This window comes from Heterodontus francisci, chromosome 8 (genome assembly GCF_036365525.1).
Source record: "Heterodontus francisci isolate sHetFra1 chromosome 8, sHetFra1.hap1, whole genome shotgun sequence".
NCBI lineage: Eukaryota > Metazoa > Chordata > Chondrichthyes > Heterodontiformes > Heterodontidae > Heterodontus > Heterodontus francisci.
The window spans coordinates 116,427,886-116,443,573 of NC_090378.1; the positions used below are offsets into that span (position 1 = coordinate 116,427,886).

Below are 15,688 nucleotides of genomic sequence, written 5' to 3' on the forward strand. Positions count from 1 at the left end.
AGGATGTCCAAGTACCAAAGTTTAAAAAGCTAGTAAGAAGTTTTCAAAATTGCCTTCACTCTGTGCTTTTCTGTAATATTCACACTAGGATAAAGTAAGGAAATGCACACACATTTATATCTCACAAAAGGGAAGGCCACACCAGATTTCAGGGTAGTTTGTTCAAAAGTTAGGAGCTGGTGATTGTCCAGTGATGTGAGGAAATCCATCAATGAGAAACACCATATCTGGAAGGTGTTCTGAAATACCACAGTGCAGGTGTGGGTGGATCACAATGCAGTTTATTTAATGCATGTGCTATCATATCCATCTTGAGGTAGACACTATGAGGAAAGTTCCACACTTATGTCTCAGGCACTACTGACCTAGCAGTATTGGATCTTGACAGTGGGTCAAAGAATAAATTCCCTTTCTGCTGTTGACACAACAGACAGCTGTCAGATTGTCTGTCCAGGGACTTGCTGACTTGCCCTGCACCAAATTCTCTAAATGTTTGAGAGCTATATGTAACAAGCATTAACTCAAGTCTATTAGGTGCTTGATATCTCATGAGATGGCATATCTAAGCAGGTGAATCCAATAGGGATCAGCATCCCAAGATGTGTTTATGCCGGAAGAGAATTTTTCTTTTGCAAGTAAATACCTGTGATGGAATCAAGGCTCTGTCATGTCAACATGTTTATAAGATTGTTGTGTTAGATTTTTTCATATAAACTTCAACTACTGTGAAATTAGCTTGGAATTCTGTTAGCTGCCTTCTACAAAGAAGTTTTCCTGGGGGAAGGCAGAGCAAAATGCACAATATTGCCTGAAGGCATTCCTTGTTAATTGCACCGAAATGATCTCTTTCCTGGTTGTGAAACACTAGAGGCATGCAATAACTTGCAGAGCCATGATGTTTCATAATAGGATGTACAATTCCGATAGGCTTTGTCTCAAACCCGAGTTTATGAACTACACTCCAATCAGCAAGGAGGGTTACTATCCATGTCCCTTATACTTGGGCAATAGAGGTAATTAACATTTATCACATCTTTTGAACTAAATTGGAATTTTTTTTCAGACACTTCAATCTGAAGTGTAAAAAAATTTTGAAAGGATACATTTTCCCCTTTGTTTCCTTGTTCAACGGCATTTCCAAGTTGTTGCAGAGATAGAATTGGTGCAGAAATCTGCTCTGTAGGATTGCTTATCTGATTAAGAGCTCTAAAAACTTCATTTTCTGGTCAAGAAATAAGCACATATACGTTTAATACTATTCTGCTATTTTCATGTGGTTCCTGTAATTGCTTTCTTTCCCGAGGTTCTGCCATACACAGCTCACCTCATTTTATCTGAAATGTTGTCACCCCACCACTTGAGAAAGCAGTAACAAACCAGAACTGGACAGTTCTTTCTCTGCATCCCAACTGTAATCTAGATCATAGGTTTTCAAATTATGTCAAGGATCTGAATTATGAAGACAGGAGACACTTGGAATTTTCAACTTGGAAAGGAGGCATAAGAAGTGATCTTATGGTATGCAAATTTAGTGAGAACAACCCTGGGAGTTCTCAACATTCCGAGAAGCCTCATGGTTTCAGGTCAAACAAGGTCAAGGTCATCTCCTGCTGAGCACCACCTACTGCCCCCCTCAACTGAAAAAACAATACTCCTCCATGTTGAACATCTTTTGGAGGAAGCTCTGAGGGAAACAAGGGAGGTGTGGGTGGAGGACTTCAATGTTCATCACCAACAGTGACTCAGCAGTAAAATCACTGAATCTCCTTGACATTCAATGGCAATACCATCGCTGAATTCCCCACTATCAACATCGTGGGGGTCACCATTGACCAGAAACTGAACTGGAGTAGTCATATAAATACCGCGGCTACAACAGCAGGTCAGAGGCTAGGAATCCTGCGGCGAGTAACTCACCTCCTGTCTGCCCAAAGCCTGTCCACCATCTAAAAGGCACAAGCCAGGAGTGTGATGGAATACTGTCCACTTGCCTGGATGGGTGCAGCTTCAATAACACTCAAAAAGCTCGACATCATCTAGGACAAAGCAGCCCGCTTGACTGGCACCCCATCCACCTCCTTCAACATTCACTCCCTCCACCACCAATGCACAACGGCAGCAGTGTGTACCATCTACAAGATGCACTGCAGCAACTCACCAAGGCTCCTTCAACAGCACCTTCCAAACCCACAACCTCTACCACCTAGAAGGACAAAGGCAGCAGATGCATGGGAACACCACCACTTGCATGTTCCTCTCCAAGTCACACACCATCCTGACTTGGAACTATATCGCTGTCCCTTCATTGTCGCTAGGTCAAAATCCTGGAACTCTTCTTCCTACTGGCACTAGTGTACCTACACCCCAAGGACTGCAGCAGTTCAAGAAGGCAGTTCACCACCACTTTCTCAAAGGCGATTAGGAATGTACAATAAATGCTGGCCTAGCCAGCAAAGCCCACATCCAATGAACGAATAATAAAAAAAGAGCTAGCTGAGTCTGAAAAGTCACAGTTGCCAAAATGAGCCTCAATCAAGTGGTGAGGAAACCAGTATGCGGAAGCACTTACTGGACCTCATCCGGTCCAACCTACCTACAGCAGATACATTCTCCACAATAGCAATAGTTGAAGGGACACCCATACAGTCCTGGTAAAGTCAAAGCCTTGTCTCCTGTCACTTCCGGTATCTGCCACGATGTGACATTACCACCATGCTAAGCGGGAAAGACTAAAGATAGATCTAAAAACCCAAAACTGAGCATCCACAAGGCACTGTGAGCTACCCACAGCAGAATTGCATATGACGACAATCTGTATCCAGATGGCCCGATTCCATTCACCTCTTCTCTATAATGAAATAAGCCATGCCAACCAACAGCAGGACCTGGACTGTCAAGCGCCAGGTAACATTCAAGTCATGTAAGTGAGAGCTACATCAGAACAGGAGTAGGGCATATGCCTTAATATCTTTGGTTAAAAGAAACCTATCAATCTCCGATTTAAAACTAACAATTGACCTTGTATTAAGTGCAGTTTGTAGACGAGAGTTCCGAACTTCAGTCACTCTATGCATGCAGAAGCGCTTCCTAACTTCACTCCTGAAAGCCTAAAAACTAGATCCAGGCCTATGTCCCTCGCCCTAGACTCCCCAACTAGCAGAAATATTTTCTCTCTATCCACCCTATTTGCTCCCCTTAATATCTTGAAAACTTTGAACAATCACTCCTTAATATTATAAATTATAAGGAATACAAGTCTATTTTGTGTAATCTCTTCTCATAATTAACCCTGAGAGTCCATTCCAGTAAACCTACACTGCACTCCCTTCAAGGCCAATATATCTTTCCTGAGGTGTTGTGACCACAAGTGAACACAGTCCTCCAGGTGTGGTCTAACCACTGCGTTGTAAAGCTGTAGCATGACTTCTAAGCCCTTGTATTCCAGTTCTCTGGATATGAAGTCCAGCATTGCCTTAGCCTTCTTGATTATCTTTTGTGCTTGCTCACAACATTTTAATGATTATGTACATGGACCCTACCTCCCAACCCCTCCCAACCCCCGGGATCCAAGACGCCTCCCTCTCCCCAAACAACCACTCCAGCCTCATCAGGGAAGGACCGATCCTCTTGGTGAGGCAGCCTTAACTTGCCTTCCCTCTAGGCTCCTTGATGTCGGCTGGGCTATAGTCCCAGCAGTGGCCACCGCTCCTCTTCTAGCTTTTAACCATTTAGAAAGTTCTGTGATCCATCTTTTTTTGGTCCAAAGTGGATGACCTCACACTTGCCTTTATTGAAATCCACTTGACACAGTTTTGTCCATTCGCTTAACGTACTAATATCTTTGTAATTTTAAGCTTCCATCTACGTGGCTTACAATCCCGCCTAACTTTGCATCATTGGCAAACTTGGATATGTGGCTCTCTATCCTGTCATTTAAATTGTTAACAAATATAGTGAATAGTTGAGGATCTACCTCCTCCACTTGGCTGCAGAAAGCAGAATCTGCAGAAGGCACTGCAGCAAATCATCAACCTTAACTGGACAGCATCTTCCTCCCATGCAACCTCCATCACTGAGAAGGATAAGAATAGCAATGTTTTTGGGATCATCAGATTCAAGTTCCCTTCTGGATCACACATGATCCTGATTTGAATATATATTGCTGTCCCTTCATTGTTGCTAGATTCCATATCCAACAACATTGTGGAAGCATCATCAGAACCAGGACTACAGGGGTTCAAGAAAAAAGTTCCACCATGACCATCTCAAGGTACCTGGATAGACAATAAATGCGGCCTTGCCAGTGTCACCCACATCCCAAAAACAATTTTTGTTTGAAATATAAATCGTTAGCCTGGATTATTTCACACTAAATTAACAAACAGAGCAATTGCTAGAAGATTCAGTTAATTCCAATAACTTTTACATAAGAAATAGGAGCTGACCATACGGCTCCTCGAGCCTGCTCTGCCATTCAATACAATCATGGCTGATCTTCTCTCTCAACTCCACTTCGCTGCCTGCTCCCAGTAGTCCTTGATTCCCTGAGCCACCTAATCCACCTAGCTCAATATTCTGTACTGAAGACTAATGTCTTGTCCTTGCAACAAATAAAAGGACACTGTATAATCACCAGACTGATCCAACAATGGAGCAACAATTTACCAAAATGTTTGCTATTCATTTCCATTATTCACATCATAGAAGATTATAACATTCAGCAGACAGTTTTATAACCAACATTTGTGATGTTATATACATAGACATCCTTTTAGGGGGATAAAATCTGGAGAGGCCAATACAATCACTGAGAACATACATGAGACAAAAATGAATTTTCCCGTGATCCTTGGATGATTTGTCTGTATGTAGTAAATAGAGACGCAGTAAAACTGCTAATAGTAGATTGTGTATATTTACAAACAAAGATAAATTATCTGAGCTTCAAGTAAAGAGTCAAATCTATAATAAAATCTTCCAGCAGTTAAGCCAAGTACTGCCCTGTATCAGGAAACAGATTTGTTCTCCTCACTGAGGAAGCATGAATGCAAATAATACTGAGGGGAGGGGAGGTGGGGGGGAAGGAAATGAGACAACTGAATGACCATATTCTGTGACCTAATATAGAAGTACAAGCTATACAGTATATTTCCATTTTAGTGCATTAACTTTACTTAGTGTGTTACAATGATACATTTGTACACCAGTGTGCTCTGCCATAAAGAGGTTGGACACTGGTTTATATCCAATATCTCCTATAAAGTGAATTCCTGATCAAGCTGGCAATGGTTTGCAGCATGTAAAGAGATGAAAAAGATAGGGACAGTAAAATAAAATGAAATGATTAATTAAAAATTCGACTTCAGCACTCAAAGGCTGGTGGAGCTGCAACATAAGTTTTCACCCCACTCCCATTGGCTAGAGTGATGCAGGATTAAGAAATATTCATGGTGGTCAAGGTATGTCCTAGATATCTTACTGCTTTCACAAGCATATACCATATTACCCTAATGAGTGTCAAAGAGTAACATCCTGTGAAAATATGAATAGTAAAGTAAATATCATGCTGTTTCTTATGCATTATCAGCATGTATGTACAATTGGTCCAGTGCACTAGAAGTGTGTAGTTATAATTGCTTTAGGTGTATGTCAATAACTGTTTCATTACCTTCCATTGTGGAGGAATCTAAGATTAAATTCAGAGGCTTTGGTTTCACCGATGTTTCACGCATCGTCAGGCTTCGGTATCCCACCTCTCCTTCTGCTCCAGCCATCATTTCATCTTTCTGGCCCTCCTCCAGCGCCTTCTTTAGCTGCTGCTCATTCCCATTGCAGGCTATCTGTGGGTAGTGAAGACAAAATAACACACTGCAGTAAAATACCCAATGCATGAACACACATTAGCAAACTGCAATTCAATGCAATTACTCAGTCACTGCCAGTCTTGAGATTCCCAACTCTACTTAAAGGTTGAGTTTTTTTTTTAATTTAAGGATCTCTACACTAGAAAGTGAACAACTCATCATTTAAATAAAGTTGTCACTTACCAGTATAAATTAATCTCGTAATTTACATTTACAATGAGCTGCTTCATTTCACAACTCCTCTGCAGCCCTGAGATCAACAGTGAATCTAACAACCTTGACATTCAACATCAAAACTGGTAGTGCTTTAAACACTCTGAACATGCCAAGTCCCTGGGAACTTCTGAAGTAAGTTCTGTGGTGCTATATGCTGAAACCAACATCGTGAATTCTGAACACTCATTATGAAACCAAGTGAAGGCATGGAGTTTATGCAGTTTTTTACGATAACAATTTTATGCCATCTACCCCTAATAATTCAAAGCTATTTTCTTACACTACAAATTTTTGAATCATCAAGTAATTTAAATTAAGCAACTGAAATAACTGCACAGGAGGCTTTTCATTGTTAAAAACAATTGTATTATCCAATAATTTAAATCAGGTGACTTTGAATTAACAGGTGTAGACTTCATATAAAATTCTTGAAACTTCATGTTTGGCATGTTTAGCATCATTTCTTTAAGGCTTGAAGGTAATACCTAAGTCTGTACAAAAGCATCTGTCCTAACCACTGCTAATAGGTGACACTGTAATTCAGTCCTCCCAGCACTAGTGGCCGGGGTCCACCCAACATTTTGTCTTGAGAACAAACACAACTTATTTTTTAAAAACTGTCCATTTCCTCCAACTTACTATGATCATGAGAGGCTCACTCATTTCACAACAAAATCATAAGATCAAAATACAGTGGCTTTTCAGTACATGCTATAATTTAGTATGGTCAGTTACAATGTGATCAAAACATATACCTTGGGCTGAATTTTACCTTCGGAGGACAGGAATTCGCCACTGACGTGAAGGTCGGTGGCGAACCCACTTCCGCCCAGCCCGGGGATCTGTTCCGTATTTTATGGATCCCCGGGCTTTAACTGTCCCGAGGCGAGACTTCCACCCACTTGAGGGAGGAGGTCCCATCCCCGCCAATCAGCGGGCCGGCAGCTCTTAGTCCCAGCAGCGCCACCAGGAGCGGTGGCCACTGCTGGGACTATAGCCCAGCCGACATCAAGGAGCCTAGAGGGAAGGCAAGTTAAGGCTGCCTCACCAAGAGGATCGGTCCTTCCCTGGTGAGGCTGGAGTGGTCGTTTGGGGGGGGAGGGGGGCGTCTTGGATCCCGGGGGTGGGTTGGGAGGGGTTGGGAGATGGGGGCAGCCCGCAATCGGGCACCCTGTACTTGATTGCCATGGCACCCCCTGGGCACGGAAAGGCTGGCAGCTATTGCTGGGCGACCTTTCACGTCCCCAGCACACCCGCTTGCCACGGGTAAAATACCCATGGAGGCGGGCAAGGACTCTTAAGTGGCCATTAATGGCCACTTAAGGGCCTTGATTGGCCTCAGGCGGGTGGACCATTTCCCACCCCCCGCCCAACACTTGGTAAACTTGGCCGGAGGCGGCAGCGGGGCTCAATTTTACACCGCCCCCGTGCCACCATCTGACCCTCTGCGGCGGCGTAAAATTCAGCCCCTAGTGTCAACAGTCACATGACAGAGATAAATCTCATTAGAGTGAGGGGCTGGATGCGAGAAGGAAAGGAGGGCCAAACAATCACTACACAAGAGTATGAGTAAAAAAAAAAGATATGAGGCACTTGGACCAGAGCAAACTCCAAAGGGAATGATTTTGAACATCCATAGATCTTGATTGTGTCCTTTTCTTCAACTGGAAAGATTTCAAGCGAACCTCGCATTTTAGACATCTCATCTCCCATGCACACTCAAAGAATTCAGGCTGAGTTATGACATTGTGTTGCAGGCATCCACAAAACCCAGACTGGAATCAAAGACTGGCAGGTAAAACAGTTAATGCACAATGGGAGGCCTTCAAAGAGGCGATAGTTCAAGTACAACGAGACATTCCCATGAAGGGCAAAGGAACTGCATCCAAAGCTGCAGCTCCTGGATGAGTAATGATACAGGAAATTAAAATGAAACAGAAAAAGGAGATCCATGATAAATGTCAAGTTGGTAATTCATAATTAAGCTGAATTAAGTGAACTGAAAAAGGAAGTAAGAGTCAGAGAGTGTATGAGAAAACATCAGCAGGCAACATAAAAGGGAACCCAAAAGTCTTTTACATATAACTAGTAAAATGGTAGCCAATGGAAGAGCATGGTTGATTGGGTACCAAAAAGGAGATCTTCTTATGGAGGCAGAGGGTATGGCTGAGATACTAAATGAGTACTTTGAATCTGTCTTCACTAAAGAGGATGCTACCAATATCACACTGAAGTAGAGAAACTTGACAGGATAAAAATAGATGGCGATACTAAAAAGGTTGGCAACACGCAAAGTAGAAAAGTCACCCAGTCCAGATGCATTGCTAAGGAACATAAAAGGTGCCAACTGCAGAGGCTCTGGCCACAATCTTCCAATCCTCCTTAGAAATGGGACTGTTGCCAGAGCATTGGAGGATTGCAAATGTTACACTCGCTCAAAAAACGGAGAGGGATAAACTCGTCAACTACAGACCAGTCAGCCTAACACCAGTGGTGGGAAACTTTTAGAGGCAATAATTCTGGACAAAATTAATTGACACTTGGAAAAATATGCGTTAATAAATGAAAGCCAGCATGGATTTTTTTAAAGGCTAATCGCGTTTCACTAACTTGATTGAGTCCTTTGATGAGCTAACGGAGAGGGTTAATGAAGGTGCAGTTGATGTGTATATGAACTTTTAAAAGGCATGTAATAAAGTACAATATAATAAGCTTGTTAACAAAATTTAACCCATGGGATTCAAGGGACAGTGGCTGCATGGATATATAATTGGTTAAGGAACAGAAAGCAGAGAGTAGTAGTAAACAGTTGCTTTTCAGATCATAGGGAAGTGGTGTCCTGCAGGGGTCAGTGTTTGGACCACTGCTCTTTTTGATCCATATTAATGACCTAGGAGTAGGTATGCAAGGCATAATTTCAAAGTTTGCATATGACACAAAACTCAAGTGTAGTAAACAGTGAGGAAAAATATTAACAGACTTCAAGAGGACATGGATAAACTGGTGAAACTTTAAAGGGGGTGCAACAACAGAGACATCTGTGGTGGAATGCGTACACAAGTCTGTGAAGGTGGCAGGACAAATTAAGAAGGCTGTTGAATAAGCATGAGCCGATGGCTTTATTAATAGAGGCATAGAGTACAAATATTAGAACATTATGCTAAACCTTTATAAATCACTGGTTAGGCCTCAGCTGGAGTACTGTGTTCAATTCTGGGCACCACACTTTAGGCCTTAGAGAGGGTGGCAAGATTTACTTGAATGGTACCAGGCACAAAAGACCTGTCATGTAGAGAGACTTAGAGAAACTCTTTAGAGCACAGAAAGTTAAAGGGAGCTTTGATAGAGGTGTTCAAAATCATGAAGGATTTTGATAGAATAAATAAGGAGAAACCGTTTCCACTGGCAGAAGGGTTAGCAATCAGAGACACAGATTTAAGGTAATTGACAAAAGAACCAAAGGTGACATGAGGAAAATAAAATTTATGCAGCGAGTTATAATGATCTGGAATGCACAGCCTGAAAGGGTGGTGAAGCAGATTCAATATTAACTTTCCAAGGGGATTGGATAAATTCTTGAAGTGGAAACATTTGCAGGACTATGGGGAAAGAAAAGTGGAATGGGACTAATTGGATAACTCTTTCAAACAGCTGGCACAGACACGATGGGTCAAATAGCACCCTCCGAAGAAGGGTCACTGACCCGAAACGTTAACTCTGCTTCTCTTTCCACAGATGCTGCCAGACCTGCTGAGTGATTCCAGCATTTCTTGTTTTTATTTCAGATTTCCAGCATCCGCAGTATTTTGCTTTTATTTCCTTTTATGCTGTGTCATTCTAAGAGAACCTCACCAAACGCATGGGACAGCTGGGTTGACAAAAACCGTGAACATTCCCACTCCCCATGTTGAATCTGATCTGCTAGGAGCTGGCACAATCATCTCAGATTGGTAGAAGATTCCATTTGGATCACAACTGAAACATATATAAGTAACTCACTCATTGTGTCTGAAGACAATGGTGCCACTTATCCAGGCTATATCAATTTGATAATCACAAACATGTTGATTGTTTGAAGCATTAAAGAAACTTGCAAATAAGCTGACCAGTAGAATTTTTTCTTCACTTTATCTTTCCCTCGTTCCTTACGATTCTAACATTCATTGAAGATAAGGTCTAATTGCTTTGAGCTTCTCACCAGAAGATCTGGGTGTACAGGACCTAAAGCAAACCTGATGCATTTAACAGGCATGTATGCTAAGAGTGATTACACAAATTAACTTAGGGCCACAAATTCTTTGAATTCCAAAGGTGACAGTCAGCTGCACACAAGAAGTATAGCACTATCCACATATATCATTTGTATCATGTACAAGAACTCTGGATTGCACTTAGGACATTTTTAGATCTGTATGTCATGGAGGGGTAGTGCTAGCCAAAATAGATATTTACAAACAAGCTGAACTGTTTAATCTGTTGCTTTGGCATTGTTAAAAAGATAGGTTGCAAAGAGGAGAGGGAAGTGGTGAGATGAAGGGTATTATGGGGGTAATTCCAGAGATTGGGATCTAGGTGGCTTAAAGCCAGCAGTAAGGCAAAGGAAAGGGACAACGCGCAACAGTCAGAAGAATGAAGATTTGGAGCAACTTGGAGCACGACAGGAGGTTACAGAAATAAGGGCATGCACAGCCATGGAAGGATTTAAACACAAGAATGAGAATTCTAAATTTGAGGCATTGTGGGACCGAGAATTAATGCAGGTCAGAGAGGACAGATGTGATGGGTTTGTGGAACTTGTCAAGGACTAGGATAGAGGGGGCAGTAGTTTGGACGAGCTGCAGTTTATGGAGATTGGAGGCCGTGCGGATGGTCAAGAAAGAACTCAAACAATCGATTCCGGAGGGGACAGAGGCATGGATGAGGGTTTAAGCAGCAGAGGCCCTGAGCCATAAAGAGAGGGAGAACTAACAGTCTTTGTTTAAAACAGACACAAAAGCTTCATCCTTAGAAATACATGAATAAAATGAACTTCTGATTACCTTTAGTGCTGGCTTTTCCTCTCCATTGATAGAGGAAGAATCTTCTGCTTGCTGAGGAACAATGACAAACTCCTCACTGTTTACAGTGGAAACAGAGTCCGATGAACCGCTCACTTTGCGCAAAGCGGCTTGATCATCCATTTCTCAATCAGCACAACGCACAGCAACAACCTGAAAAAGAGAGATTACAGTATGTACATGGGCCTTTAAAGTCAATGTTTATTGCTGATTTTTAAAAATGTGCTTTCTGGGTGTTTTCCAGTTTGATCTTTAGCATTAAAAACTATGGCGAAAAATTAAGGGAAAAATTAAAGCCAAATAAAAGCAAAAACTGGGGAAAAAAATCAAATTTATATTTTCAACAATATTAAACTTCAAGAAAGAAAACACCAAGCATCTAACAGAGGCAGATAAGCTAAATGATATCCCACAGTTATTTACACAGTTCACAGACACCACTGCTGAGCTTCAATGGCAAAATGTTCTGAACAGTGTACGCTCCCAGCAGTTGCATTGACTATCAACTTCATGCAATTTCTTATCCACTAGGGGTTGAGCACCCAATCAGCGTCATTACTCATGCACAATATGCTAATTACACCAAATCTGGAAATACAGACAGGTTCAACGCAGCTGTGTGCCAACACACCACTGAACACGTTTCTAAATAGAAGGCCCACACCCTGTGCTATTATGCCTCTGAAAATATGACTCTTCAGACAGCCTGCAGGTTTATTCTGCTATTATCTGAGCTTTTCCTTTGAGGAATCACTTTGCCTCCTCTGGATATCCTACCTGGAATTAGGAATGCACCTTGTAGGGAATGTCAAACAGCCAATATGCTATCAGTCTGCAGTGTGGTTAGAATGCCAATACACTGCCTTTCATTACGACTGGGAAAAGACCTATGAGTCTGTTCTGTGCATTAACTCTCCCACTTTGTGTTTAATGAACAGGGCACAGATCCAACTTTTTCCATTCACACTTCCTCTGATGCTGTTCTCAAATTAATATTAGCACACTTTGTTTCTGATGTCAGCTGCTTAACCCCAGAGTGAATAATAAAGCAAGGTAAGAAATGATTAACAGAACTTCTCAAGTTGCTTCCCTTTCAGAATGTAGCACTGCAAGCCAGGTCGTAGAATGTGTGTTCATTGTGTTAGTGACACAATGTTGCACACAAACAAACTTGGGCGGGGGGGGGATGTAGTTAATAGAGGAGAATGGTGTCAAAATACAGGAAAAAATGAATACACTTTCTGAAGAGGCGTGTAATTGGCATATGAGTTTGAATATAGGTTAAGTGTGAGGTAGTACATTTTAGTGGGAAGAATAGGAAGGACACCTACTCCTTGAAAAATAAGAGACTAATTGGGGTCGAGGAATCTGGGGCACGCAGACAGTAATCACTAGAAGTAGTGACGCACATTAATAACATCGTGAGAAAAAAGCAAAACAAAACACAAGTTCATTCCTAGAGGGATAGAACTGAAAAGCAGAGAATTTATGTTAAACTTGTATAGAACCTTGGTTAGGCCACACAGAGTACCGTGAACATTTCTGGTCTCCATATTATGAAACAGATATAGCAGCACTAGGAAGGTGCAAAAAAATTACTGGAATGATACCACAGAATCGTAGATGGTTTACGGCACAGAAAGAGGCCACTTGGACTTTTTCCTTGAAGAGAAGACTGAGAGAGGATTTGATAGAGGTATTCAAAATCATGAGGGGTCTGAACAGAGTAGAAAGGGAGAAACTGTTCCCACTCGTGGAAGGATCCAGAACGAGAGGGCAGAGATTTAAAGTAATGGTCAGAGAAGCAAAAGCAACATGAGAAAAAACTTTTTCACGAAGCGAGTGGTTAAGATCTGGAATGCGCTGCCTGGGAGTGTGGTGGAGGTAGGTTCAATTGAAGCATTCAAAAGGGAATTAGATTGTTATATGAAAAGGAAGAATGTGCAGGGTTACAGGGAGAAGGAAAGGGAATGACACTAAGTGAACTGTCTTTCGGTGAGCCGGTGCAGACCTGATAGGCCGAATGGCCTCCTTCTGCCCTGTAACAATTCTGTGACTCCGTGTCTGTACCGGCCAAAAAAAGAGCCACCCAGCCTAATCCCATCTTCCAGCATTTGGTCCATAGCCCTGCAGGTTACAGCACATCAGGTGCACATTCAGGCATCTTTTAAATGAGATGAGGGTTTCTGCGTCAACCACTCTTTCAGGCAGTGAGTTCCAGACCCCCACCACCCTCTGGATGAAAAAACCTTTCCTCATCTCCCCTCTAATCCTTCTACCAATCACTTTAAATCTATGCCCCTAGTCACTGACCCCTCTGCTAATGTAAATAGGTCCTTCCCATCCACTCGAACCAGGCCCCTCACAATTTTGTACCTCTCAATCGAATCTCCCCTCAGCCTCCTCTCTTCAAGGAGAACCACCCCAGCCTACCTAATCTTTCTTCATAGCTGCAATTTTCCTTTCCTGGCAACATCCTCGGAAATCTCCTCTGTATCCTCTCCAGTGCAATTACATCCTTTTTTTGTAATGAGGTGACCAGAACTGCATACAGTACTCAAGTTGTGGCCTATCTATTGTTCTATATAATTCCAACACGACCTCCCTACTCTTATATTCTACATGTTGCCTAATAAAGGAAAAGATTCCATATGCCTTCTTAACCACCTTATTGAACCTGTCCTGCTACCTTCAGGGGTCTGTGGACATTTACTCCAAGATGCCTTAGTTCCGCGACACCTCTCAGTATTCTCCCATTTATTGTGTATTCCTTCGTCTTGTCTGTCCTCCCCAAATGCATCACCTCACGCTTCTCTGGGTTAAATTCCATTTGCCACTTTTCGGCCCACCTGACCAGTCTATTGATATCTTCCTGCAGCCTACAGCTTTCCTCCTCACTATCAACCACACGGCCAATTTTTGTGTTGTCTGCAAATTTCTTGATCAGTCTCCTACATTTACTTTCAAATCATTAGAACATTAGAACATTACAGCGCAGTACAGGCCCTTCGGCCCTCGATGTTGCGACGACCTGTGAAACCATCTGACCTACACTATTCCATTTTCATCCATATGTCTATCCAATATCATTAATATATAGCACAAAAAGCAGAGGACTTAGTACTGAGCCCTGCGGAACCCCACTGAAAACAGCCTTCCAATTGCAAAAACACCCGTTAACTGTTACCCTTTGTTTCCTGCCACTGAACCAATTTTGTATCCAGCTTGCTACATTCCCCTGGATCCCATGGGCTTTTATTATTTTAACCAATCTGCCATGTGGGACCTTGTCAAAAGCCTTGCTAAAAAAATCCATGTCGACCACATCAACTGCACTAACCTCATCAAACCTCCTTACTACTTCCTCAAAAAATTCAATTCAGTTAGTCAGACACAACCTTCCCTTAACAAACCCATACTGACTATCCTTGATTAATCTGTGCCTTTCTATCCTGTCTCTCAGAATTGATTTGAATAATTTGCCCGCTACTGAGGTTACACTGACTGGCCTGTAATTATTCAGTCTATCCCTCGCTCCCTTTTTAAACAGAGGTACAACGTTAGCAGACCTCCAATCCTCCGGCACCACACCTGTACCCAGTGAAGATTGGAAAATAATGTTCCGACCTTCTGCTATATCCTCCCTGGCTTCCATTAACATCCTGGAATACATTTCATCTGGCCCTGGTGATTTATCTACTTTCAAGGATGCTAATCTCCTTAATACTTCCTCTCTCCCTATGTTTATCACATCCAATACTTCAGACTCCTCCTTCTTAACTACAATGTCTGCATCATCCCTCTCTTTTGTGAAGACAGACACAAAGTATTCATTAAGAACCATACCCACATCTTCCGCCTCCCCACATAGGTTACCTTTCTGGTCTTTAATGGGCCCTACTCTTTCCTTAGTTATCCTCTTACTCTTAATGTATTGATATAACATCTTTAGGTTCTACTTAATTTTACTTGCCAATATTCTTTCATGCCTTCTCTTCGCTTTCCTAATTTCATTCTTTATTTCACCCCTCCACTCTCTAAACTCCTCTCAGATTTCTGTCATACTGAGTTCTTGGTGTCTGACATATGCTTTCCTTTTCTGCCTTATCATACCCAGTAAGCTCCTTGACATTCAGGGGGCTCTAAACTTGGCCATCCCACCCTTTCTCTTTGTGGTAATATATTTAATCTGAACCCCCTGATTCGCCCATTTGTATGCCTCACACTGCTCTGACACTGATTTACTTTTTTTTTAATTCGTTCATGCAGTTCATGTGCTGTTGGGAAGGGAGTTCCAGGATTTTGACCCAGCGACAGTGAAGGAACGGCGATATAGTTCCAAGTCAGGATGGTATGTGGATTGGAGGATTCCCATCGGCTGCCCCTGTCCTTTTAGGTGTTAGAAGGTCGAGGTTCGAAAGGTGCTGTCTAAGGAGCCTTGGTGCGTTGTTGCAGTGCATCTTGTAGATGGTATACACTGCTGCCACTGTGCGTCGGTGGTGAAGGGAGTGAATGTTTGTGGATAGGGTGCCAATCAAGCGGGCTGCTTTG

General features: G+C 42.3%; 1 protein-coding gene across 1 annotated transcript in view; it reads right to left on the reverse strand.

Annotated features, from left to right (window-relative positions):
- LOC137373241 (rab GTPase-activating protein 1-like) overlaps positions 1-15,688 on the reverse strand; it is a 556,698-nt gene that overhangs the window by 520,816 nt on the left and 20,194 nt on the right. Inside the window, exons 2-3 of the mRNA XM_068038091.1 lie at positions 11,120-11,290; positions 5,669-5,840 (exon numbers count right to left, since the gene is read on the reverse strand). Of these exons, the coding sequence (XP_067894192.1) occupies positions 5,669-5,840; positions 11,120-11,260 (313 nt within the window). The 5' untranslated portion in view covers positions 11,261-11,290. The remainder of the gene's footprint in view (positions 1-5,668; positions 5,841-11,119; positions 11,291-15,688) is intronic.